General features: G+C 45.4%; 5 protein-coding genes across 6 annotated transcripts in view; 2 read left to right on the forward strand and 3 right to left on the reverse strand.

The window, feature by feature from the left end:
- Positions 1 to 760: 760 nt before the first annotated feature.
- On the forward strand, positions 761 to 5,632 carry LOC118370451 (peptidyl-prolyl cis-trans isomerase FKBP10-like). The gene is made up of 10 exons (XM_035755453.2): positions 761 to 1,072; positions 1,804 to 1,949; positions 2,118 to 2,307; positions 2,409 to 2,554; positions 2,890 to 3,079; positions 3,190 to 3,335; positions 3,496 to 3,685; positions 4,043 to 4,185; positions 4,330 to 4,493; positions 4,710 to 5,632. Exons 1-10 carry the CDS (start codon positions 870 to 872, stop codon positions 4,896 to 4,898), a joined length of 1,707 nt encoding a protein of 568 aa, XP_035611346.2. The 5' UTR covers positions 761 to 869; the 3' UTR covers positions 4,899 to 5,632.
- A 149-nt stretch (positions 5,633 to 5,781) lies between these two features.
- Positions 5,782 to 12,679, reverse strand: LOC118370452 (cytosolic 5'-nucleotidase 3-like). The gene is made up of 9 exons (XM_035755454.2): positions 12,508 to 12,679; positions 11,606 to 11,704; positions 11,408 to 11,477; positions 11,227 to 11,273; positions 10,951 to 11,036; positions 9,920 to 10,009; positions 9,577 to 9,739; positions 9,169 to 9,369; positions 5,782 to 8,945 (listed from the first exon to the last, which is right to left on the reverse strand). The coding sequence occupies exons 1-9, from the start codon at positions 12,508 to 12,510 to the stop codon at positions 8,835 to 8,837; spliced, it is 870 nt and encodes a 289-aa protein (XP_035611347.1). The 5' UTR covers positions 12,511 to 12,679; the 3' UTR covers positions 5,782 to 8,834.
- Positions 12,680 to 13,595: 916 nt separating this feature from the next.
- Positions 13,596 to 15,544, forward strand: LOC118370461 (kelch-like protein 10). Its single transcript, XM_035755468.2, has 4 exons — positions 13,596 to 14,114; positions 14,229 to 14,846; positions 14,933 to 15,082; positions 15,182 to 15,544. The coding sequence occupies exons 1-4, from the start codon at positions 13,698 to 13,700 to the stop codon at positions 15,512 to 15,514; spliced, it is 1,518 nt and encodes a 505-aa protein (XP_035611361.2). The 5' UTR covers positions 13,596 to 13,697; the 3' UTR covers positions 15,515 to 15,544.
- Positions 15,545 to 16,988: 1,444 nt separating this feature from the next.
- LOC118370453 (kelch-like protein 11) lies at positions 16,989 to 21,581 on the reverse strand. The gene is made up of 2 exons (XM_035755455.2): positions 20,985 to 21,581; positions 16,989 to 20,680 (listed from the first exon to the last, which is right to left on the reverse strand). Exons 1-2 carry the CDS (start codon positions 21,503 to 21,505, stop codon positions 19,096 to 19,098), a joined length of 2,106 nt encoding a protein of 701 aa, XP_035611348.1. The 5' UTR covers positions 21,506 to 21,581; the 3' UTR covers positions 16,989 to 19,095.
- A 501-nt stretch (positions 21,582 to 22,082) lies between these two features.
- The window catches only part of LOC118370455 (ATP-citrate synthase-like), a 32,321-nt gene continuing 28,355 nt past the window's right edge, over positions 22,083 to 26,048 (reverse strand). For both annotated transcript variants that reach the window (XM_052518696.1, XM_052518697.1), the window contains 9 exons: positions 25,154 to 25,281; positions 24,926 to 25,019; positions 24,567 to 24,721; positions 24,261 to 24,411; positions 23,965 to 24,108; positions 23,777 to 23,890; positions 23,604 to 23,686; positions 23,378 to 23,454; positions 22,083 to 23,230 (listed from right to left, as the gene is read on the reverse strand). In XM_052518696.1, the coding sequence (XP_052374656.1) occupies positions 23,136 to 23,230; positions 23,378 to 23,454; positions 23,604 to 23,686; positions 23,777 to 23,890; positions 23,965 to 24,108; positions 24,261 to 24,411; positions 24,567 to 24,721; positions 24,926 to 25,019; positions 25,154 to 25,281 (1,041 nt within the window). In that variant the 3' untranslated portion in view covers positions 22,083 to 23,135. The remainder of the gene's footprint in view (positions 23,231 to 23,377; positions 23,455 to 23,603; positions 23,687 to 23,776; positions 23,891 to 23,964; positions 24,109 to 24,260; positions 24,412 to 24,566; positions 24,722 to 24,925; positions 25,020 to 25,153; positions 25,282 to 26,048) is intronic.

Genomic DNA, 26,048 nt, shown 5'->3' on the forward strand with positions numbered 1-26,048 from the left:
CTACATTATTTAAAAAATAAACATTATATATATATATACATGGAGGAAATACATATGTGGAGGAATTGAACACACTGTAAAATATGTAAATATAGCATATGTATGTATGACTGCGTGGTGGTCTAATAAGGAATATGCTATTATTTCCATATTTAAACATCTAAAGCAAATACATTTTCACAGATTCGACACCTCTTCGTTGTTGTTTTCTGCATGGGTAGGTTTGTTGGATCTACGAACATTCCAGCAAGCATGTTGGAACATCGCATGCCAGATGAGATGGTCATGAGAGGGACGTGCTTTAAAAAAGAATTAACAGTGAAAATATGAGCAGAAAATTAACATAGGCCATTGTAAATGTTAGATACATAACAATTAATATTTAAATAGAGAAGTAGACCAAAGGTTGGAATGTAGGACCTGCGAGAACATAATTATGGGCCTTTCTTTCCGGATGGGCGCCTCACCGTTAAATGAGCTTCTCTATAGAAGCGGGTAGGGTATTCCCACACAGTGCAAATAACTTCCAATCACTGTCTATGTTCGATGGGCATTCAAATAATAATGCTTTGTAAATAGTATAGCACTGACGTTATTACATAGTAGACTGTGCTTTAGGTCGGCTTCCTCTGGTTTGCGCTCGAGTCAGATACCTAGGCCTATTATATGTGGCCGAGGGCTACTTTACACGTTTACAGAATTCCTCTAAAGAGGAGGGGGTGAATTGGATGCCACACACCTCCCCCTTCTGAACGAGCAGAAGCTACGTCCGCACTTCTCTCTTTCTGCATCTATAGACGGTAGCCAACGGAGAAGTCACGGCGAAATCATCCGTCTGTTTTTCATACTTTAACAAAACACCAGGGAATATGTTTATAATGGAGTCAATATTTGCGTTAATATTGCTCTGTGTAACGGGAACCCATGTAAGCAGTAGCCCGGGCCCGTTAGAAGATGTGGTTATTGATCGGTATGACATTCCAAGAGTTTGTCCCAGAGAAGTGCAAACGGGAGATTTCGTTCGTTATCATTACAACGGTACCTTCACCGACGGCAAAAAGTTCGATTCAAGGTAAGCTACTACGCACGACTCGCTTGTATAGGTCTATTGACATAGTGCAGAAGAGCATCAAAGCAGGGCAAGCCTATCTGATTCCTGTGCAAATACATTCTGTGCTGGCTGGAGGACATTTTCGTTTAACTATGGTCTCGCGCAGTTGGCCTGTTGCAGACGTGTCCTACCTCTAAATTTACAGCCCCTCTAAGCAACCATTTTGAAACTTTGTATCGAAGATCCTGCGCTTCATAGATACATTGTAACTTTGTCCCTGCGCTGTGCATTTTTGCACAGATACTTTGTAACTGCCGTGTGCGTTGGTGCGTGTCATGCGCATCCTCGAACGAGGCCTATGTAGCGCTCAGCACAATATCGTTCAATGGTGTTTACTACTACGACATGCCACGCACACTCAATGCAAAGACGAACAGCTGAATTCAGTTGGTTGATAGGCTGGGTGAGGCTTTTTCTTAAAATGCCTGTTTAGTTATTTTACGATGGCCTACTTTTGTGTTTTGTTAATTACTTATTTTATTATTTGCACACAACCCATTCAGATATGGTTAGATACATGGTTTACAACCAGTTAAAATGAATATAAATAGTCTAATATAATAATAGGAATTGAACAGAATAACTTGACTAGACACCGCCTACCATTGAAAGAAATATAATCTTTGTAATCTTGAGGAATGTCTCTTCTATTCTCTCCATCTAACCTCTCTTCTACCCATCCCCCCTTTCAGTCATGAACGTGGTGCACCCTTCAGTGGGCAGGTGGGACTGGGGCGTCTCATCACTGGTCTGGACAGGGGAGTTCAGGGCATGTGTGTCAATGAGCGCAGAAAAGTTACCGTCCCCCCACACCTTGCCTATGGAAGCATAGGAGCAGGTAACAACTCAATTCACTCTCTTATATGACCTTTACAGTTTACATAGGGCCTGGCGCCAGATGGTGTGCCCTGTACAAATTCCACAAATAGTTATCCTCTGATGCTGGCCCCAGTCGTATATTCCAGTGTCACACAACGATTTCCCAACCTGTCTCTCTCTCTCCTAGGTGATGTGATCCCTGCTGACACTGTGTTGGTGTTTGACGTGGTTCTGCTCGACATCTGGAACACAGAAGACAAGGTCCAGACACGCAGCCTCAGCAAACCTGAGAGCTGCAAGCGCCTCGTGGAGGCTACTGACTTCATCCGTTATCACTACAACGGCACACTGCTGAACGGCGTGCCCTTCGACTCCAGGTGGGGTCCATATCTACTCTCAGTCGTGTGTGTGTGTGTGTGTGTGTGTGTGTGTGTGTGTGTGTGTGTGTGTTAACCCGTTCCGTCCATGTCTCTTTCAGCCACTCTAGGAACGGCACCTATGACACGTACGTGGGCATGGGCTACCTCATTAAGGGCATGGATGAGGGTCTAATCGGCATGTGTGTGGGAGAGACACGTACCATCATCATCCCACCCTTCCTGGCCTATGAGGAGAAGGGATATGGTAAGTACTAGTAACCACTGTTTATAATCCCTGGCCTATGAAGAGAAGGGACATGGTAACTACTAGTAACCGAAAGGTTGCAAGATCGAATCCCCGAGCTGACAAGGCAAAAATCTCTTGTTCTGCCCCTGAACAAGGCAGTTAACCCACTGTTCCTAGGCCGCCAATGAAAATAAGAATTTGTTCTTAACTGACTTGCCTAGTTAAATGCAGGTGAAATATATATTACAGATTAAAAACAATGTTGTGGACCACCCCCTCAGAGGAAGTAAGATTTGCATTGGGCTGTGTACAGATAATATAATTGACTCTAAGCACCCATCCTTCTCTTCCAGGCACTGTGATTCCATCCCAGGCCACCCTGGTGTTTGAGGTCTTCATGATTGACCTGTTCAACCCTAAGGATGACATCGCCGTGGTGGTCAAGGAGGTGCCTAAGAGCTGCACCCGTAAAACAGTGGTGGGAGACTACATTCGTTACCACTACAACGGCACCTTCCAGGACGGCTCTGGCTTTGACACGAGGTAGGAACGGGTTTAATACATCTACTGTCAAACCAAGACTTGGGTGAGTGAAAGGGCGCATTGTAAAGACTGACTCTAATTTGCATTTGCTATGTTTCCTCTTTCTGCAGCTACCAGCGCAACAGCACATACAACACCTACATTGGCATGGGCTATGTGATCCAGGGCATGGACAAGGCCCTCCAGGGGTTGTGTATTGGAGAGAAGAGGCGTGTCATCCTTCCTCCTCACATGGCCTATGGGGAGAAGGGAACTGGTGAGTATGTGGCTCTGTGGCATTGGCCAAAGGTTTTGGGGTGGGAGGAGTCAGAGTAGCATTTACATGTCTTACTGTCCAATGGCCACGCCGAGTCTTGTCCCTGCTCCTATTCAAATTCCCTTCTTCTCTTTTTTTCTCTCCTCCTCCCCCACTCTAGGAGACCTCATCCCTGGCTCGGCCGTGCTGGTCTTCGACATCCACGTTATCGACTTCCACAACCCTAAGGACCTCGTTGAGATCAAGGTGACCAGCAAGCCCGAGAAGTGCAACCTGACCAGTGAGGTGGACGACCTGATCCAGTACCGTTACAACTGCTCCCTGATGGACGGCACCCTGCTCTACTCCTCGTGAGTAGGAGCGCCTCCTGTCCATCGCACCGCCATACTGCAACGCCACACCGCAACGCCTGATCCAGTCATGTAATCTAATCACCCCTGGCTACTTGTCTGACTGATATCACTAGGACTCCACGCCAACAGACTGGAAGACTTGTCAGCTACTTATGTTGTGTAGAAAGGAAAATATATGATACAGAATATAACCAAGACATAGAAACCAGCCATATCTATAACTATATAATGTATCTGACATATTATATACATCTTACAACGTAGAAAGTATAGGGCTACATACTTAATTCCTACTGACTGATAGCACGTTGGAGCTTTGGCGGGGCCTTGATCAATATCTCCCTCCTCTTCCAGGGACCACTATGAGAATGCCCCCATCACCACCCTGGGAGCCAACAAAGTGATTGAGGGTCTAGACGAGGGCCTGAGGGGCATGTGTGTGGGAGAGAAGAGAGTGGTGATCGTCCCACCCCACCTGGGACATGGAGAAAATGGAGGTGAGGGAATGAACTAGTCATGATCACTTTCATCTTGAAATCCAGAACCAAATCCTGCGTGGCGATATCTTGGGTTTGGACATTCCATTATTCCGACACTGTTTCTATGTCTCTCATCATGCTCTCCCCTCTATGTCCCTGCAGCCAAGGGCGTTCCCAGCAGTGCCGTGCTGCACTTTGAGCTGGAGCTGTTGGACCTGCAGAAGGGAGTACCTGACGGCTACATGTTTGTGTGGCTGGGGGACAGCCCAGATCCCCTGTTCCCTGCCATGGACCTCAACAAAGATCTATCTGTCCCTCTCGAGGAGGTAAGATAACACACGCCAGACATTTAGCATGATCCATCAATCAAAGTCAGGATTCACCCAATAAATTCTGCCCTTTGCTTGGTAAGGCACTGGTAACATCCTTGTGTAGGTCAGGACAACAAGTCAGGTGATCATCTAAAACTGCAATTATTCTTTAAACGATGTAGCTCTTGAAAGGACAACTCTCATATTTCTCTCTGCTCTCCCTCTCTCTAGTTCACAGCCTTCATAAACATCCAGGTGGCAGAGGGCACAGGTCGCCTGAGGCCAGGGATGGATGCTGACGGCATCATCAAGGACATGTTCAACAACCAGGACCGCAACAGTGATGGCAAGATAGTGGCTGAGGAGCTCAAACTGAAGGTGGAGGAGGATTCTGACAAGGCCAGACATGAGGAGCTGTGAGGGGGTACAGTCGAGCCGGGCAGAGGGGTGCGGGGACGGAGAGAGACACAACAGACTGACAGACAGAATCTATGCAATTAGGGGGTTACCAACTAGTGGAGCTCTTAAATACATTTTATTATGTAGAAAACACAGAAGGTTGGTGGCATCTTAATTGGGGAGGACAGGCTCGTGGTAATGGCTGGAACGGACGAAGTTGAATGGTATCAAACACATGGTTTGATGCCATTCCATTTGCTCTGTTCCAGCCATTATTATGAGCCGTTCTCCCCTGAGCAGCTTCCACTGGTTGAAAATAACCCAAAATGGTCCATACTTATTTAAATGAAGGACTGCTTCCATGTGTTGTAAATTGCCTTATGAAAATGTGGTTCATCTATACTTTTTATAAATAACTTATTCTGCAGTCTTGCATCATTATGTTTTCAAAAAATGTTTGACTCAGACACATTTAGCTAAAAGCACTTTCATTGAACTACCTTGTCAGCCATTTGGGGTGGTCCTTCTTCCCAGGATGCAATGCAGTTGGCTTCAAAATGGCTGATAGGAATAAATGGCTGTCTCCCACCCCTCCCCTTCTTCCCAGACATGAAAATGATGTTAAGACTGTAGGTTGTATATTTTAAGAGTGGCTATTTTGTACAATACAAGATTTTTTTAAGTGCCTTGCATTGTAGAATATACATCACATAATAAACAACATCTGTTTTTCTAATAAAAACCTATAAAAAATGCATTGTTTCCCATGTTTTGGATCCATGTCCATTGTCTAGGGATTGTGTAGGCTGGGAATAACATTAATATATAGTTCCCTGGGAATGGCATCATTGGTGATTACAAAATTGGATTTTGGCATATTTTACAAAAAGGAAATAGACCTAGATGAAGTGAAACAAGGGTTCAGTGGCCACATTTTATTTACAGTTGTGGAGAGATTATCCTGTTCTGCCTACGTATCTCATACAGGTGAAAAATACAATGTAGCAAACACACTGTCCCCTCAAAATACAATGCAGCGAACACACTGTCCCCACACACGTCTCAAGGGAAATGTATGACCGGATTCTTGCGTACTGTACCTGTGACATCGCCATTTAATATGAATGGATTTCCACTTCAAATCTTTAAACATGTAATGTTATACTATAATTTGGCAAAACATACTAATAATAGCAATAGAATCCGATGCCTTGGCTGTACCAATAACTAAAAACCTCCATTATGTGGCAATTAAATGTTTTGCCGTCATACAAAAAATGAAAAGTACTAAATATTCAGATGTTCTTCACCATAAACCGAATAGGTCAACCATTACTTTTACAGGACTCTAAAAGGCAACAATTGGACTCTAAAAGATACAACATAATCAAAACTCTGCTGTTTTACAGAAAGTGATGGCATTTCAGAGAAAATATAAACATGGCAAATATTCAAAATTCTATTACCTTTGTCATGTAATTTCGATGTATCAAGGCTAAAGGTGGATGGATTTTTGAGACTAGCATGGAGTGATACTGTAAATGTCAATATATACACATGGCTCGAATTACTATTAATTTGACCACATGGTGGCACTGTGGCGCCCAAAAAAGTCCATTGTAAAACGAAGCCACGCACACAACCCTATGCCATAATGCCGTGTGACACAGTATCATCAGATTCCATACTGATGATATCCACATAAAACAGTAGTCTATTAAGAGATGAAAATAAATAAGTGCCTAACATGAACCTCATTTACTGTAATCATTCTCATTGAATAGACACTTCTCAAAAAAAAGGGCGAGAACAAAGTCTCACGAAACAAAAAAGATGGCGTATAGAACACTAAGATAAAACACTGGCGTTTCAAACTGATACGGCAAAAGTCAAGTTAGATTGCCCTCTATCCTGTCTTCTTTCCCTTTATATGACAAATATAGGTCCCACATGACAAACAAACCATAACTCATTCAACTTTCATCTGTACAGAGAAGACAACAACATCTAGATCTAAACAACAGCACCCACATGCATACAGTACCAGTCAAAAGTTTGGACACACCTACTCATTCCAGGGTGTTTCTTTATTTGTACTATTTTCTACATTGTAGAATAATAGTGAAGGCATCAAAACAATGAAATAACACACAAAAAAAAGTGTTGAACAAATCAAAATATATTTTATATTTGAGATTCTTCAAAGTAGCCACCCTTTGCCTTGACGACAGCTTTGCACACTCATGGCATTCTCTCAACCAGCTTCATGAGGTAGTCACCTGGAATGCATTTCAATTAACAGGTGTGCCTTGTTAAAAATTAATTTGTGGAATTTATTTCCTTCTTAATGCATTTGAGCCAATCAGTTGTGTTGTGACAAGGTAGGGGTGGTATACAAAAGATAAGTCCATATTATGACAAGAACAGCTCAAATAAGCAAAGAGAAATTCCAATCCATTATTACTTTCAAACATGAAAGTCAGTCAATGCAGAACATTTCAAGAAATGTTAACGTTTCTTCAAGTGGAGTCGCAAAAAAACATCAAGAGCTATGATTAAACTGGCTCTCATGAGGACCAAAGGAAAACCCCCTCTAAGTTCTTTAGAGTTACCAGCCTCAGAAATGGCAGCCCAAATAAATACTTCACAGAGTTCAAGAAACATACACATCTCAACATCAACTGTTCAGAAGAGACAGCATGAATCAGTCCTTCATGGTCGAATTGCTGCAAAGATAAACTACTAAAGGACACCAATAAGAAGAGATTTGCTTTGGCCAAAAAACACAAGCAATAGACATTAGACTGGAGGAAATCCGTCCTTAGGTTTGATGAGTTAAAAGTTGAGATTAGGTGAACGGGATGATCTCTGCATGTGTGGTTCCCACCGTGAAGTACGGAGAAGGTGTGATGATGTGGGGGTGTTTTGCTGGTGACACTGTCTGTGATTTATTTAAAATTCAAGGCACACTTAACCAGCATGGCTACCACAGGATTTTGCAGCGATACGCCATCCCATCTGGTTTACACTCTGCTGGGCTATCACTTGTCTTTCAACAGGACAATGACCCAACACACCTCCAGGCTGCATCAGATGACCTGGCCTCCACAAACACCCGACCTCAACCCAATTGAGATGGTTTGGGATGAGTTGGACCACAGAATAAAGGAAAAGCAGCCAAGAACTGCTCAGCATATGTGGGAACTCCTTCAAGACCGTTGGAAAAGCATTCCAGGTGAAGCTGGTTGAGAGAATATCAAGAGTGTGCAAATCTGTCATCAAGGCAAAGGGTGGCTACTTTAAAGAATCTGAAATATAAACTATATTTTGATTTGTTTAACACTTTTTTTTAGTTACTACATGATTCCAAATGTGTTATTTCATAGTTTTGATGTCTTCACTATTATTCTAAAATGTAGAAAATTGTAAAAATAAAGAAAAACCCTTGAATGTGTAGGTGTGTCCAAATGTTTTACTGGTGCTGTACATTCCTCATATGTAGACAGAGCATACATATCACCAGTAAAGTTTCTCTCCCCACAAACCCAATACACATTTACCAGACGGGGAAGTCACCTAGTTTCCCTGTTCCATTTCAGTTGGACTATTGATGGTTCATAAACAATTGAGAATGTGACCGTAGGGTTGCTGAGTAGAGTAAATCAAATCAAATTGTAGGACTATAAAGGATGTTGCTCTCAAGTTGTAAGTGTTCAACAAGGATTCAACTGGAGGAGCGTGGAAGGGCGACACAGTCTGGAATCCATCCCAGTGACCCACACAAACAGCCATTGGAGCTTTAGTAAAAGACCAAAAACAATACCATTCTGACTTGGCTCATGGTATTTGACTACTGGCACTTCCTGAGCAAGAGCTTTCTAAACCAGCACGACATATTTCCTGTAGCGTCGGAACGCTCGTTACTGATTGGCCAGTGAGATGAAGTTCATGGTCAGGTCACTTGGTGCCGGTGAGGTGGAGCAGTAGGGCGTTCGGCACATCCATGGTCTCATCCTTCACCAGCACGATGTCATAAGCATTCAGGTAGGACGTCTTCCTCTCCTCCACCTGAGAAAGATCATGCAGAGAGGGAACGGTTAACAAGGAGTCAATGTCCAAAGACATTTAAACAGTGCTTGAACAAGCTGACTGTGCATTAAAACAAGTCAATTGCCTTAAAATACAACTTCGGAGTAAAAACAGTAGGTAAAAACATGACTTCTTGCATGGTTGAGGGTTTATTAGGGTGTGAGAGAGAGATCTTTGGTGTATGTGTAGCCAGTACTACTACCTTGTCGTTGAGGAAGCCGATCTTGAGGATGTTCTCCATGCTGTGCACCCCATCAGCCATGGTCAGGTCCCCCAGAGAGTCTCCCAACAGCAGGACGTTGTGGCGTGACTTGAGCTCCTGGAAGTGGCCCGTGTTCAGCAGAGCTCCCTCCCTCTTGTTATAGATGTGGATCAGCTCCCCTTTGAAGGCCTTCAGCACTCCCTGAGAATGAGGGACACCAATGGGTTGAATCCTCATTCAAACCACTAACCTTTTACCCAGTTTTTGCGTCGTCACCAGCATAGGAAGAGCGCATTTAATGCAATGAAACTAAGTGTTTTCATGGCAACCCCCTCTCCCTACTCAACTCCATAGAGGCTACCTGTATTGTATATACTGTGGTTTGTGTGTCAGCGATAGCCTACTCACAGTCTCATCAAAGTCCATGTAGTTGGAGAAGACCTTGACGTTGGGGTGAAAGACCCCGGCCTGGCGGATCACCTCCTCCAGCACGTCTCCTAGCCCAGCAGAGAAGATGAGCAGAGGGATGCTGTGCTCCTGCAGGTGGTCAAAGAACAGCTGGTAGCCCTCCCTGGGGAGACAGCAGCATAGATAGCGCTGTAATCACTACCATTATAGTCATCATCCTGGTCGTCATTAACATTATTGACTTGATATGGCTTCATAATTTGGTACAATCTATCCTATCGATGACTTTACGCTACTAAACAGCCATAATTGTGGTTTGGCAACAGTAGCGGCGTCTTCTCACCTGAGCATAGCATCGGACTCCTTCACCATATCCTTCAGCAGGTCTTTCCTGATGCGCTGCTGCACCAGAAGAGTATGGGCTTTAGTCCACCTATGGGATGCATGAAACAAGGGGATTGGTTAACCCCATCAGTCCCGAGACCCCAGCAAAACTCGCCTTTTCATTTATCTGACTTTCATTTATCTGCATGTCCAGCCCTTATATTTAGCATCACAATGAAGTGTTTTACCATTTTATTTTCAGGACAATAATATAATAATAATATATGCCATTTAGCAGACGCTTTTATCCAAAGCGACTTACAGTCATGTGTGCATACATTCTACGTATGGGTGGTCCCGGGGATTGAACCCACTTCCCTGGCGTTACAAGCGCCATGCTCTACCAACTGAGCTACAGACCAGGGCTACAAGTAGAACACAGAACAATTTGACATAAACAGTGGCATTCATGAGTTTTATTGACAAATGTCAATAAGAAAAGGAAGTCTGCTGAAGCAAAACAATCATAAAAATGAATTGATATGAATGCAGTAGAGAAATTGTTTACTCAGTGGCAAATGAATATCCAACTAGTCAATGTCAACCGTTTGGAATTGTGAGCTACGTGAGCTTATTACAGTATTATAGACACTTTGTCCAAGAATTTCCTACGATATTCTATGTAGAAGAACCCCTTTCATTCTTATGACTCTTCTGTAGCTTGTAAGCGTCATAGAGCAAAGCGTGTCAGTTCGTGAGCGTCTCAGCTTTTCATAGATAGCTTTTCACACAGACGAATGTTTGGACGCAGAAGAATAAGACGAATCCGATGGTACCACCCAGAAGTCTGTAGCTTAAACATACAATGTTTAAAACGGGTTAGAAGTTTTAAAAAATGTGTCAGTATAACAGTGGGACTCATTGGTTAAATGAGACTGCAGGGAAGCGCCTATGTTTGATGTAGAACAGAGGGTATTGGTCAGTTTGACAGCAAAGTGATGTGTTACTGGTCTAGAAGGGCAGTGATTGGCTCAGAGAGCTGTGACTCACCACTCCACCATGAGTGGTAGCTTCTCCTCCGCTGTCCGTTTGGAATCGATCTCTATGGGGTAATATGTGTTGAGCAGGTCCTTCAGCTGAACCGTGGGAGAATGGACAACACTCAGAAAGGATAAACGGGCTAGTACGCATCTAGAAAATACAGTTATTTTCCACTCATTTAAGCAGTGAATCTTGTGTCGTCGTTTTTCTAATCTACACAACTTTATCTGCCAAATCACAGGAAGTTCTGTCATGTGCTCTAGTTGTTCTTCTGATTAAATATACCTGTGCTTTGCACTCCTCACTGATGAGCTTGCTGTTGTCCAGGATATCTATAAAAATAATACAGATGCAATCATTCTCATGGGCTTGTCGAAAAAAACACCAGTGACAAGATATGGACCCCATAACTCTACGTACACATTAGTATCTTCTCCGTACAATCTATCCCAGAATTTGTACTTACTGTGACTGGTAGGGCACCGCTTCCCATTGTAGGCAAACCATGTGAGGGTCATGTCGAAGTCTGAAATCACCTGAAAAAGCAAGAGACATTGTCAACATATTATCAAGCAAACCTCTCAGAATAAATCAGAACACGTGGGTGTGGTACCCATAGCATTATATATACAATCCTAATTGAATAGGATCTCTGTGGTGGTACCTGAATCGTGCTGGTGCCAGCCTTCTGCATGGCCTTGATGATCTCCTCCACCCTCTGAGGGTCCCTCATACACACTGAGGGACTGGACAGCTCCGGGATCTATGGAGGAGGGAGACAAGGAGTGAGGAGAGAGAGAAACAGAAGAGATAAATATTTCTCCACTACATTGTTATCATTTACCAGACACTCTTATCCAGAGTGACATGCAGGAGCAATCAAGGGCACATTAACAGATTTCCCACCTAGTTGGCTCAGAGATTCAAACCAGCAACCTTTCGATTACTTACCCAACACTCATAACCAATAGGCTACCTGCCGCCCCTAAACACTTATGTGATGATAAACCCTCATATTCACTGAAGGTCACTGTGCTTGCTGCTGTTTACAGCATTTACCATATACAGAGCACAGATTAAAGTGATTTCACAGCAGCCTCGCTTTGGGACACAACATCGGGAGCCCGTGTATTGGTTGGATCAATAACGTCACATCACAGACTCCTGATGTTGTGTCCCAAACCTAACAGCAGTCCTGCTGCGGATTACATCGTATGCATCCAGCTGATACATTGTTAGAATACTGTACTGAGGAGCTGTAGCCTAGACAACTCTTCACATATCTATCGCATGACATCCCCTCATTTGCAGCTGTTGTCACAGCTAGGACTTGAATGAATGGGTTCTTACACTAGGGTAAACTAATACCCCAATCACATACTTAACAAGCATGAACAAGTACTCTGTGTGATTTTACGTTTTGGGATTGTAATGTTATGTCACTGTCACATAACTAGCAATAGAAAGTAGGCAGGTAGTTTGTAATAACTAAAGCTACGTTTAAATAGCTAGCTAGCCATTTCACTCATTCACTCAGTGGCAATCAGGAAAATAAAGTACACATACCATTTTTCTAGAGAGATGTTGTTTAATTCAACAAAAGTTCAAAGATCCAAACGATGGATCTAGCTAGAAATGCAATCAATGAGTTATATAACTAGCTAGCGAGCATTTAGCTATGCTGCAATAACCAGTCTACACCGAGGGCTCGCATTTGCTGGCATAAATTGAGGAAGTAAATGTGTGCGTTGAACATCTTCCCCAGTACCACAAAAGCAGTATTACATGTTCCTAATATAATTTATGTTCTGATAGAGCAGATTAAGAAAATATTATGGCAAATTGTGTGCTTCTATGTATTCTTAATTCACGTTTTCTCTCTCACTAAATCTGAAATGGACTGTATTTAATAACATGTATTATGTAGTGTCAAATATTAGTGTTAAATGACTGTTACACATTCACTGTATGATCAGTAGGCATATAAATCCGATAGATCAAATGAAACACAAACTTTTTATGACAAGTGAGGCTGATGCTCTGATTCCATTTGCTCATCGCTGTGATGTAATAATGAACAACTTTGTAACATAATATAAGCGGAACGTTCACAATTCACAATCCTTAGATGAACACAGCTGCCGTAGTAAACCAGCTAAATGTCTAAGCCGAAGAGCTAGAAAACCCCATTAAATATAGTTTATAACAGATTTATTACGAAAGGAATGAATGAACTCGAAGAGACGGCCACCTCCATCAAATTTCAAAGATGCAACATGGAGAGGAAAATGAGTGCTATGACCTGTACAATCTTTAACGAGCTACGTCTCGAGGGAAAACTCTGTGATGTGGTCATCAAAGTCAATGGCATGGAGTTCAATGCCCACAAGAACATCCTTTGTGGATGCAGCTCATACTTCCGGTGAGTAGCTAACCCTGGTTGGGATAGGTTGGGTTGGGATGTGCTGGCCAGACGACATTCCCATTCTGGCTTTGAATGAGAATGCGAGAACTTTGTTGATTTATGGTATCTCTGCCTTGGTCCAACTCTCTGTAATTATTAGTTACTTTTGGGGAGTCCTGAGGAACTTTGTTCAATTGCAATGCTGTAGTGAGAAGAATATTGAGTCCTTGATGATGTTTCTATCTCCCTGTATTATTATAACCCCTGACCCTTGACCAACAGTGCGCTCTTCACAAGCGGCTGGAACAACGTCGAGAAGCGGGTCTACAGCATTCCTGGTGTGAACCCAGACATGATGCGCCTGATCATTGAGTATGCCTACACACGTTCCGTGCCTGTGACTGCAGAGAATGTAGAACCACTCCTGGCGGCTGCAGACCAGTTCTGCATCCTGGGGATCGTGAGGGCCTGCTGCGACTATCTGGAGGCCCAGCTCTGTCTGCAGAACTGCATCGGCATCTGCAAGTTTGCAGACTTCTACTCCTGCCCTGATCTGCGCCGCCGGGCCTACCTCTTCATCCTGCACCACTTTGAGATGGTGCGTTTCTCGGAGGAGTTCATGGAGCTCTCTCTGGCACAGCTCTGTGACATCATCGAGAAGGACGACCTGAATGTGAAGCAGGAGGATGTTGTGTTTGAGGCGGTCCTACGCTGGATCAACCACTCGCCTCAGGACCGCAAGGCCCACGTCTCTGTGCTGCTTCCCAAGGTGAGAGGTGAACAATCGTGTCAATGTTTTACTGTTGGATAACTTTTGTAAGTTTGGGTGTCGGGCTAGTCAACTGCTAACCACACGTCTGTCTGTCTGTGTCTGTGTGCTTAGGTCCGCATGTCCTTGATGACAGCCGACTACTTCATGAACAACGTGAAGAACAATACCCTGGTGAAGGACAATGATGACTGCAAGCCTATCATCATCAGTGCCCTGAAGGCCATGTACGACCTGAACATGAACGGGCCCTCCAACACTGACTTCCGCAACCCTCTGACCCGCCCACGTCTGCCTTATGCCATTCTATTGGCCATCGGTGGCTGGAGCGGTGGCAGCCCCACCAATGGCATTGAGGCGTATGATGCGCGGGCTGACCGGTGGGTGAATGTGACCCGGGAGGAGGAGAGCCCTCGAGCCTACCATGGAGCTGCTTACCTCAATGGCTTTGTCTACTGTGTGGGTGGCTTTGACAGTGTTGACTACTTTAACAGTGTACGTAAGTTCAACCCTGTCACACGGACCTGGCACCAGGTGGCCCCCATGCACTCTCGGCGCTGCTACGTTAGTGTGGCGGTGCTGGATGGCTGTATCTATGCCATGGGTGGCTTTGATGGTTACGTACGACTGAACACCGCCGAGTGCTATGAGCCTGAGACTAATCAGTGGACCCTGATTGCACCCATGCATGAGCAGAGGAGTGATGCCAGTGCTACCACACTACATGGCAAGGTGAGCGGAACAGAGGGACCTGGGAGAGAACTTCATGATGGATAATGACTTTTGCTAATAAAATGTTGGCATGATCTTTTCTCTAGGTGTACATCTGCGGTGGCTTCAATGGGAATGAGTGTTTGTTCACAGCAGAGAGTTACAGCCCCCAGACCAACCAGTGGACTCTGACCGCCCCCATGAGAAGCAGGCGCAGTGGTGTGGGGGTCATCGCCTATGCGGAGCAGGTCTATGCGGTGAGCAGAACATTCACATGCACAATGCATTTCAGCACCTTATTCAGTAAGAGCTGAAAGTTAAGCAATATTTGACTCAAGTTTCCTGTCCTCTCCCAGGTGGGCGGCTTCGATGGGGCTAACCGCCTGCGTAACGCTGAGGCCTACAACCCGCTGACCAACACATGGCGCACGGTGCCCACCATGTTCAACCCGCGCAGCAACTTTGGCATTGAGGTGGTGGACGACCTCCTGTTCGTGGTGGGGGGCTTCAATGGCTTCACCACTACCTTCAACGTGGAGTGCTATGACGAGAAAACAGAGGAGTGGTACGACGCCCACGACATGGGCATCTTCCGCAGTGCCCTCAGCTGCTGCGTGGTGCACGGGCTGCCCAACGTGGCCCAGTACGCAGCCCCCCGGGACTCCCTCCAGTCCCCTGGGAAGAGCTGAAGCTCTCCGCTTCCAACAGCATCCTGTCTGTGTGACGCCCCCTCGCCCCTCTCCCCCACCCTGACCCCTTCCTGCCCACCGTATCCCACTTACCACTGGCATTTATCATGCGCAAATAAATCCACTACTGCATGTCCCAGAGGAAATCCCATATACATATATAAATGTCTATATTTCTTATTGCATCTGCAAGGGTGATTGTACTATTCTTTTTCTACTGTGTTAGTAGAAGGGAAGATTGACTGTACTGAATTTGTAACTGTGCTTGGCTCATGCCCAATGACTCTGTGCATAGTACATAGCACTGTTTAATGTCCATGTAGAGGCCTCTAGTGGTCAAAAGGCTGTTTTAGAATTGGCAGCACCATCAAGGGCTTCCAACATTTTAATGTTGTCAACCTGGTGGGACTTCCAACATTATTGGCTGATCCCTCATGGTCATCAGGAGGGATCAGCCAATTGTGAAGAAGAAAATTGACTACTTAAACATGGAGAAGGCCTCAATGACACTGCCCATGCTCTCACAGATGCTATATTGGGATGCTTTCTCTATCATTCTCTATGCTTTGTAAAAAAAAATAAAAAGATTTAAAAAAGGAGGTTGTCACATTGGAGGAGAACATTCCACCCAAGGAAAAGACAGATGTATATAAACCTAGTCTTGAAAACTGCCCGATAATATTGACCAAAATGACTTTCAGAATTTAGATAACCCCTTACACAAGATAGATGGGAAACCAAGGTTGTATAAAAAAAAAATCGCCATTTTAATTGCAAGTGATGACATCAGCATTTTTTTTTTTACATCCAATATATTGACACAATGCCAGACTGCCACATGCAAAGCAAAATATAGATTGCCTACATATGTCAATAATATTCTTTCAAATGCTATGCAAGAGGAACAAAACTGAGGAAATACACTTTCATTGCATTCTCAAAATTATAGTGCTTTACGTTATAAATTAGCTTCAGGGATAGTGCTTATAACAATCACTGAACTCTTGAACTCAATGGCAACACATTCACCTTGATATGGTCATTCCGCTCAGAAACATAAGGATATCCTCTAGTCTATACCAGTGGTTCACAATCTTTTTTGGTTACCACCAACTGAATTTTGCTCTGCCCGGAATCCCCCCTCAGTCTTTTCCAAGTACCCCCTGTGGATAGGCCAAGTACCCCTGGTTGGGAACCACTGGTCTATACAGCTCATCTGACCGTCTTTGGAGGGTGAGGAGAACATACACCAATATGGCCGGATCTCTCAGATGAACCCCTGAATAAGCCTGAGGTACAGCAACAGGTTTCCCTCACACTTCACATCACATTCATTTTGGATTACTATGCAAATCACTGTAGTGTACATATTTTCTCACATGGGAACAGAATAGATTATCGGCTGGTGTTGGATTCAATGATTAATTAAAATTTAAAAAAATGCAAATCGGCCATATCTGAAGACAAATATGACAGGTAAACCCACTCTGACTTAAATATTACAAACTGATTAAGGGGTAGACAAGTGCACTACGAAGCATGCTTTTCACCAGCTTAGTCCAGCATTCTTTACCATACGCAGACACACACGTAATCAAGTCCCCCATCGGAACTACACCCTCCAGCCATTAAACTCAATAAAACCAATGCAGACAAAATAAGAAGAGAAACATTCATAAACTCCCACCTAGGTCCTTCTACACAATGTTTCCTACCAACAGGAATGTGACGAGCAGAAGACTGAAGAATAATTCAACAGAATGGTTGCTGGAATTTCAAATTATCAATGGAATGTTACCAAGTTAAGATTGTTTCATTAAGGGGCCGTCCGAGTGGCAAAAGCGGTCTAAGACACTGCATCGTAGTGCTAGGAGAGGATTTGGCTTGTCTCATCGCGCACTAGCGACTCCTGTGGCGGGACAGGTGCAGTGCACGCTGACACAGTCGCCAGGTGTACGGTGTTTCCTCCAACACATTGGTGCGGCTGGCATCCGGGTTAAGTGGTCATTGTGTTGTGTTTCGGAGGACGCACGGCTCTCGACTATCGCCTCTCCCGAGTCTGTATGGGAGTTGCAGAGATGAGACAAGACTGGAACTACCAATTGGGTAAAAAAAAAAAGTAATTACAAATATTTTAATTAAGATACCTGTCAGAAAACACTGACAATGAGAATTTTCCACAAGACGCAGACATAAACAGAATGATGACCATCACTCTTGCAGACGGATGGGTGCACACGAGTCTAATTAACAGAATGGGGATGGATGAATAAACTCTCTCCATCTGTCTCAGACTCCCACCATCTCTTTTCCAACTTCTTATCTTTCTAACTGATGCCACATGGGAGATTTCTCTCTCGACTACCCCTCTCTGCACTGACTTCTCAAAGAAATACACTATCGATCGTCAGTAATAAGCAACCAGGGGAGGAGAGAAGTCTAATTTACTGCGCTCCATTAAGGAAACAGGGGAAAACCACAGCCCACATAGATAGTGATGGTAAATCACTAATTAAGTTGTCCACTCTTGATTGGACCGTAGATCTGATAATAAATATAAGACAATTCTCCTTTCATTCATGTTGAGCTACTGTATCAAAGCTATAATAACAAGCGGAGCCATTCAGATGAGGCTGGTATAAAGCACAGAAAAGCCATCAGGCATTGGTAAGGGTTTGGTCCGACTGACTGGTAGGGCCAGGAAGACACCAGTATGGCAATCATTTTTCCATGGCAAACGAAACAGACCGAACCCGTAGGTCCTTTAATAACCTGCTGTATGTAACATATTGTGTGCTATAGCTTGGAAAAAGAAATGTGACTCTGGATGACATAAAATGTTTGTTTTACTAACGAAGTTAAATCTGCTTCGTGTTACGTTCACTTGCCACGACACTAACGAGTATCGCAATACTGGTACTGTCCCGACAGCTGGACAGTGTGTGTGTGTGTGTGTGTATGTATGTATGTATGTATGTATGTATGTATGTATGTATGTATGTATGAATGATATTTGCATGGAGAGACTGTCAGTGTCCTGATGGAATGTCATAGAGAGCGACTGACTTCACTAAACACATTGGATTGGAGGAATATAGATTCTGCCATATTGAAGGGTCACATTGCCTACATCATATAAGCATAAAAGGGGGACAGAAAATATTTATATATAACAAATGTATACATATACAACTATATACTATATGCATGTATAAAAAGATAAACATCACCTGTGCCTGACGTACATACGTAGTGTAGTCCGATGTTGGTCACTGTACAACACTCTATTCACATTTATAACATTCAGCCTGTCCTCCCCACATAGACAAACACCTGGCCAGCACAGAGTCACATCCCTCCCACATCTCCCAGCCTTGAACACCATAGTCTCAACCTGATGATCTGGCACAGAGTTCTCTTGAAAGAGAACCAACATGAGAGCAACATAGGAGCCGCTGCTCCAGCAGGTTATGGGTGGGGGTTGATGACGATGGCTTCCAGGGGATGTTTGGGGCTTGGAGCTGGACTGGGCTGCTCCCCCACTGGGGTGGATGTGATGGACAGACAGGGGTTGCGATAGCTCAGCACTCGATCTGAGACTGCAGCTGCCTGCGCAGGGTGAGGGTGCGCCGGTGTAGCTGCTGCATCTGCTGCATACGGTCCCGCTGGCGGGCCAGGTTCTGGGGCATGGGGTAGCGCTGGCAGCCGTACAGGAAGCGGTAGGGGATTCGCACGTGGCAGGCGGTGGCGCGGCAGCGTGGCTGGGGCATGGGCGGCAGCAGCATCCAGCGCTTCCTTTCGGCAGAGTAGCGGTAGGCCTCTTTGCGGTACTGTTTGTCCACATCATCGCTGTTCTTCCAGCCGCCGATCACAAACACGTCCTCGTCGAAGTGGCAGATGGCGGCGCCCTCGACGCTGGTGACCTCGGGCGGCAAGCTCTCCAGGATCTCGTCTGATATGTGGGAGCTGATCTTCTGCTTGGCGGCCTCGTTCCGCACCGTGTAGCTCTTAGGGCAGCAGGAGGCTGTGTGGTAGAAGTTGGTGGAGGCTACGGCCATCTGGAACACACAGTAGTTGTCTATGAGCGGCAGGGAGTCCACGTCCTGCCACTGGCGGCTCTCTGTGTCGTAACGCGTGGTGACCGTCTTCAGTCCGTCCTCGTTGTCTGTGTCCACCGGCGTGCGCGCCGTCACATATACGTAGCGGTCCTCCACGCTCACCGCCTTCACGTCCCGCAGGATCTTGGGCGCCGACTCCAGGTTGTGCCACTTGTCCGGCTCAGGCTCGTACACGCTCACGTCCTTGAAGCCGGGGCTGAAGTTGCCGTGGCCACCGATGCTATACAGGATATCTTTGATACAGGTGAGACCAAAGGAGTGTTTACGTGTGGTCAGGTTGCTCACCTGTTCCCAGGTGTTGCGGTTGGGGTTATAGCGCTCCACGGTCTTGGCGAAGCCCGGTTCCATGGATCCCGCTACGTAGATGTGGGACTCTGTGGTGGCGATGGCGTGGCCATCCAGGTGGTTGTGGATGTGGGGCAGGTTAACCCAGCGGTCCTCGTAGATGAAGTAACCCACACATTCACTCAGGTAGTCACCCCCCTCCGACACCCCGCCCACCACCATGATCACGTCCATGTTCTGGCCGAAGCGCGGCTGGAAGGAGGCCATGTAGGATGACCAGAACTCCAGGTCAGCTGACTTGAGGTTCTCACAGCGGATGGCGTGGCCCTCCACGGCATCGGACACCAGGCGGAGACAGGCCTGGTTGGCAGCCACCAGTGCCTCATTCTTCACCACACGCGTCAGACATGTGGGCTTAATCTGGGGTAGCCGGAGGAGACGGAACAACTCCTCAAAGTACCTCCCCCGCTGTTCTGTGTTCCTCTGGACCCACTTCACCACAGCCTCAAACAGCACCTCTTCCTCGTCCACGGTGATCTCTGCGTCAGACAGCCAGTCCCTCACCAGGTGGAAGGGCAGGGTGTAGAACTCCTCGTCCTGGATGACCTTGTGGAAATTGCGTCGGATCATGTCTGCGGCCCGCAGAGCCAGCTGGTCCAGGGTGTACATGTGGGCCAGACTGTGCACCGCCACACAGTTGGCCAGGCTCAGCTTCTTCTTCAAGAACTCCCCACAGAACTCCTTCAGGTGCAGCAGCAGGAACCTGCAGCCAAAACACACAATCAATAACAGAAAATGAGAAACAAACATTGGCAAGGCCATTTATGACACCCATGAACTCAGCACACTCAAATTCAGGGTTGACAGGTTACAGGATGGTCAGTGCTATCCGGGATGCATGGGACGTCCCGACCCTAAACCCTAACCAATATGCTTGTGACACCTCCAGGAAGCCAAAACAACATCATTATGTCGCTGAACTACATACACATAATCAAGTACTAGCATGTGGCAATTAAATGGATTATGCACATTAAAATGAACACTAATGTAAATTGTAAACAAACCTGTCAGCAAGCTCTAACACTTCATGCACATTGCAGGTGCTCACACGTATTTCTCCGATGTACATGTACTGAATGACACTCTCCACCGTCTCCGGGTCTGGTCCCAATTCAGCGCTCCATTCCTTCAACTCAACACGACCCGACAGCGACTCGGAGAACTGTCCTCCCAGCAACGGCGTGAAATAGTCCGTAGCCGCGGCCAGTACAGAACGGTGAGCGGAAAGCTCACAGCTCTGAACATTCCCGGTTGCCGCCCCACTGCTGAAGGCCAGCGTCACGTCGCAGAACAATCCCTGTTTCCTCTGTTCGTTCTGCCGCCGAGACAGCTCTGTGCAGTGGGAAGAGGAGGTGAAATCCTCGGCCTCTTCAGTGTCCCCGTCCCCGACAAGGACGCTGGGCGTGCTGCTACCCCGGCTAGAGTCGTCTGGTTTCGGGGGTGCAGCTGCCATTCTGGCGGTGGTTGTAAAAATTCGGAATTGCAGTAAACTCGTGTGGGAAAGGACACACACGCAGACACACATACATAAACTCAAAACACAGACAGAATTACTGACATGCGCAGTGGATGCAAGGCGTTACTGCTCGGCGTGTCGTAAAGCCCCTCCCACTCACTTGTGGCTGACAGGAGAAGCTTTTGTGCTTCTTCAACCTCAGCTTTCTCTGCCAAATTAGGGTATCATCAATTCGCCTTCTCTGAGTGGGTGTCTGAATGACCAGAATGGAAGCTACACATGGATGTTTCCATTCATTTAATGTGATGGATGTTCTTTCATATAAAAGGGCAAGGCCAATACATAGTCCCGCTCTGTTACATAAGGGAGTAGAATCACTTTGCCATGAATGTACAGAAATGACACCCCCAGAGCACATAAAACAGGACAGAGGTCTGAAGAATAAGCTCTATAGTCGTCTAGTAGACCCTCATCTGCACTGTTTGAGTAAACGAAGATAGGCCACTACGTCCTCTGTTGTTATTGGATATGATATTAATGTATCGGGTTTGAACCAATGGTTTAATAAACTGATGGATGGAGTACGATACAGTGAAACTATTAAAATGATATACCACATGTATTTTATGGAAGAACCAGACAGAGCTGTTCCAATGGGTCATCTTTAATATACGCAGTCACACCGTTCTGAAAATATATTACGACACATCTCTACAGGGGCACGCTCAGTTCACATTACATTAGGTCAAACAAATTGTGTTGACATGACAACACAAGTGGTACGGACAGATACAGCTTACGAGAAATAGCCGGTCACAATGGAGCTGGTTTAGCTAGTAACATTCAGTTAAATAATGCTGCATTCTATGGTACCTTTGCCATCCTGGGCACCGTCCTGTTTGGGACAGAGGATGAGCTTTTCACGGTATTTACAGCCCAATGCGATTGGTCAGCGACATATCTTATGGTTTAAAACACAACTGTTTCATGGGCATTTACAATACATCAAAATGCTAATACTTTCCATTACATTTATTTACTCGGCTGTTAAAACATCTATACATAAATAAAGCTATATAACTGTAAAACAGTAGCTAGTATTGTTGCACTACGGTTCACCCCTGATAAAAAGCGTATGATTTTAATATGGCACCAACACACAAGAAAGAGAACTGCACAGCGACACACAGGAAGTCTGTGATACACAGACACATGCTTGGTTTATGGAGAGAGATGATAGTGGGAGATAGTCTCATCAACATACTTCACTGTAGGCATAGGTGTAGTATAGAATATGTAGTTGTAGTAATAGCAGTAAATAGGAAGACAATCATCTGTATCCCTACTGGTAATCTTGGGAAGAGAATTGCATTAACTGCACTCACACACACTATAGGGTTAAGGGTCAACTAATGAATGTGCCTCTTTTCTCATTCTCTCTAGCAGACTCATACACATCTGAGTGCGCCTTCACAGTTTTGCAGGCCTTTCTATTAGATTAAAAAAACTGAAACTGTATTAATAAAAAAAAAAAGGGTTGTCCTTATTACTGTTGTAAAGACACATCTATAATAATATCAGTCCTCATTGTTGTTCTCCCACCACTTGGGGCTGACAGAACACAGTAAAGGTGAGGGTGGAGGTTAGGGTGCGATGGTGGGGTAACGGGGGGGGGGGGTCCATGGCCTAGTTTCCATGGTTACATGGACATGTGTTCGGGGAGAACGTAGGAGATGTCGTCCCAAGGGTGACGGTACAGACCCTGTTTCAGCCTCTTCTGATCCAGGTAGTGTCCTGAGGGAGAAGTAGAAGCATAGGTAAGTTTCCAATTTGAGCAATATCATATTGCGTATCCTCCGCTCCTTACATCACAGCCCCTTACCCATTACCATTTCTAGGGGTCAAACTCATCAGGGTCATGACCACTGACCCCAAACTCACCGATGAAGCCCATGCTTCGCCCCAGGACAAAGATTCCATTCAGCGCTCCGATCTCCACAAACTCATCAGCCTCGTCCCTGAGGGAGAAGACAAACACCGGGGGACAATGGTGAGTTGATGCAACACTGAATGTAGGCAAAGGCCAACAAAAGGACAGCCGGATGACCCAGACACAGTTGCATTGTATAGAATGTCATTGACTGGAGTTAAATAGCATAGGATTTACCTTGTAAATCCACCACAGTTCCTGAGCAGGTCCACAAAGGCTACTCCGATGAAACCGTCCACATTCAGGATCAGGTTGGGTTTCTGAAACCGCAGCAGAGAGAGGAGAAGACATGGTTTAGAACAGATGATCCCAGTGGGGTGGTGCAGGAGAGGATGACAGGGTTAGAGTACCTTGGCGGTGGTGATCTTCTCTACATCCATGGCGTAGTCCAACAGCTGGGTGGAGGGGAAGTTCTTCTTCACAAAGTCCTTCAGGATCTGCACTCGCATGTCTGGGTTGTTGATCTGAAGCACACACACACACACAGTAAAAAATATGAAAGACATGGTCTCCAAACAGACACAGGGACGGTGCTCACCGACTTGACTCTGTGTCCGATGCCCATGATCAGGTTGCCCTCCTTCTTCATCTTATTGACAAACTCCATGGGCAACATGCCACTGTCAAACGCCTTGCTGAACTGCTTGGCTGCAGCATCCAGGGCCCCTCCGAACCGGTCCCCCTGGAAATCACACATACAGAAAGAAACACTCAAATAGAGACACATGTCAACTACCAAAGCTCAATTAATTAGAGGCATTATCTTCAGAAGAGAATACTCTGCTGGTTGGAGTGGGCCTAAGAATGTCGAGGTTGACTTGACTATGTTCTTACGATGGTGAGCAGGCCAGAGGTGAGGCTAGAGATGAGGTCTTTGCCAGCACGGGCACACACAATGGTGTTGTGGGCACCGGAGACGGCAGGACCATGGTCAGCCGTCACCATCAGACACATCTCAATGAACTTGGCAGCATAACTGGGCAGCCTTGGGGCAAGGAGGAGGAAGGAACACAGAGACATAGAATTGTATTCAAATTAAATTACAATAGTGTATGTTATGTTTTATGTGAACAATGGCATTATTATTATTATTATTATTGACTGTGTCACGGTTTCATGTTTTGGGGGACAGACGTGTACCTCCTCTGGAACCAGAGGAGTCCCAAGGTTCCTCCCAGGCCCATCTCCGACTTGAACACCTCAGTGATGGGCATTCCAGCGTAGATGAGCTCCTGGCCCCGCTCATCACAGATACTGGTCATAAAGGAGGCTGGCTTACGGATCAGACCCAGCTCCTACAGCATAGAGGGATAGAGAGAGTCACCACACCCTCCCATTGCGCTCCATCTGTTTCAGTTTAACACAGTCTGATGCGGTTCAGTGAAGTTTGCCGTATATGAGTCAATAGCATTGTCCAGAGCCAATAAGAGATCCTGATTCACCTCTTAACTCACAGGGGACATGAGCTAGCGTGGCACTGACTGGTCGTCATTACTCACCCGGGCCCAGGAGTAGTCCATTGGCACCGTGGGAGGGGGCACCTCCATAGCTGGAACGATGACTCCTGTGCCAACGAGGTCGTCATACACTGATCTGTACATGAGGATGGGAAACTTCAAAAATCACATCGGTGCTTTTGTACATTTATTAAAAAACTGTCAATCTTATGTTGTGGCTTGGATGTATGTTTTTCTAAATCATATCAGTGTGTGATTTTCTGCACTGACTTGATGACATCTCCCAGCTCGTCAAAGCTCTTGGGTACGAAGGCTCCGGCCTCCTTCAGAGCCAGGTTCTTGGCCACGGCTGTCTCTGAGGCCTGGTTGGCACACGCTCCAGCATGACCAAACTGGACCTACAGGTGACAGACCGGGTCAGCATATCATAGCAGACAGTCACCAACCCCACAACCAGACTAGAGGTCGACCGATTAATGGGAATGGCCGAGTAATTAGGACCGATTTCAAGTTATCAGCATTTTTGGACACCGATTATGGCCGATTAAATTGCACTGTACGAGAAGACTGCGTGGCAGGCTGACTACCTGTTACGCGAGCGTAGCAAGGGGCCAAGGTAAGTTGCTAGCTAGCATTGAACTTATCAATTTTAACATAATCACTAGTTAACTACACATGGTTGATGATATTACTAGTTTATCTAGCTTGTCCTGCGTTGCATATAAATCAATGCGGTGCCTGTTAATTTATCGAATCACAGCCTACTTCGACAAACGGGTGATGATTTAACAAGCGTATTCGCAAAAAAAAGCAGTCGTTGCACCAATGTACCATAAACATTAATGCCTTTCTTTAATATCAATACACAAATATATATTTTTAAACCTGCATATTTGGTTAATATTGCCTGCAAACATGAATTTCTTTTCTACTAGGGAAATTGTGTCACTTCCCTTGCGTTCAGTGTAAACAGAGTCAGGGTGTATGCAGCAGTTTGGGCCACCTGGCTCGTTGCGAACTGTGTGAAAACCAATTCTTTCTAACAAAGACAGCAATTCATTTGCCATAATTGTACATAATTATGACATAGCATTGAAGGTTGTGCAATGTAACAGCAATATTTAGACTTAGGGATGCCACCCGTTAGATAAATACAGAACAGTTC

This window comes from Oncorhynchus keta, chromosome 5 (genome assembly GCF_023373465.1).
Source record: "Oncorhynchus keta strain PuntledgeMale-10-30-2019 chromosome 5, Oket_V2, whole genome shotgun sequence".
In the NCBI taxonomy this organism is placed as follows: Eukaryota; Metazoa; Chordata; class Actinopteri; order Salmoniformes; family Salmonidae; genus Oncorhynchus; species Oncorhynchus keta.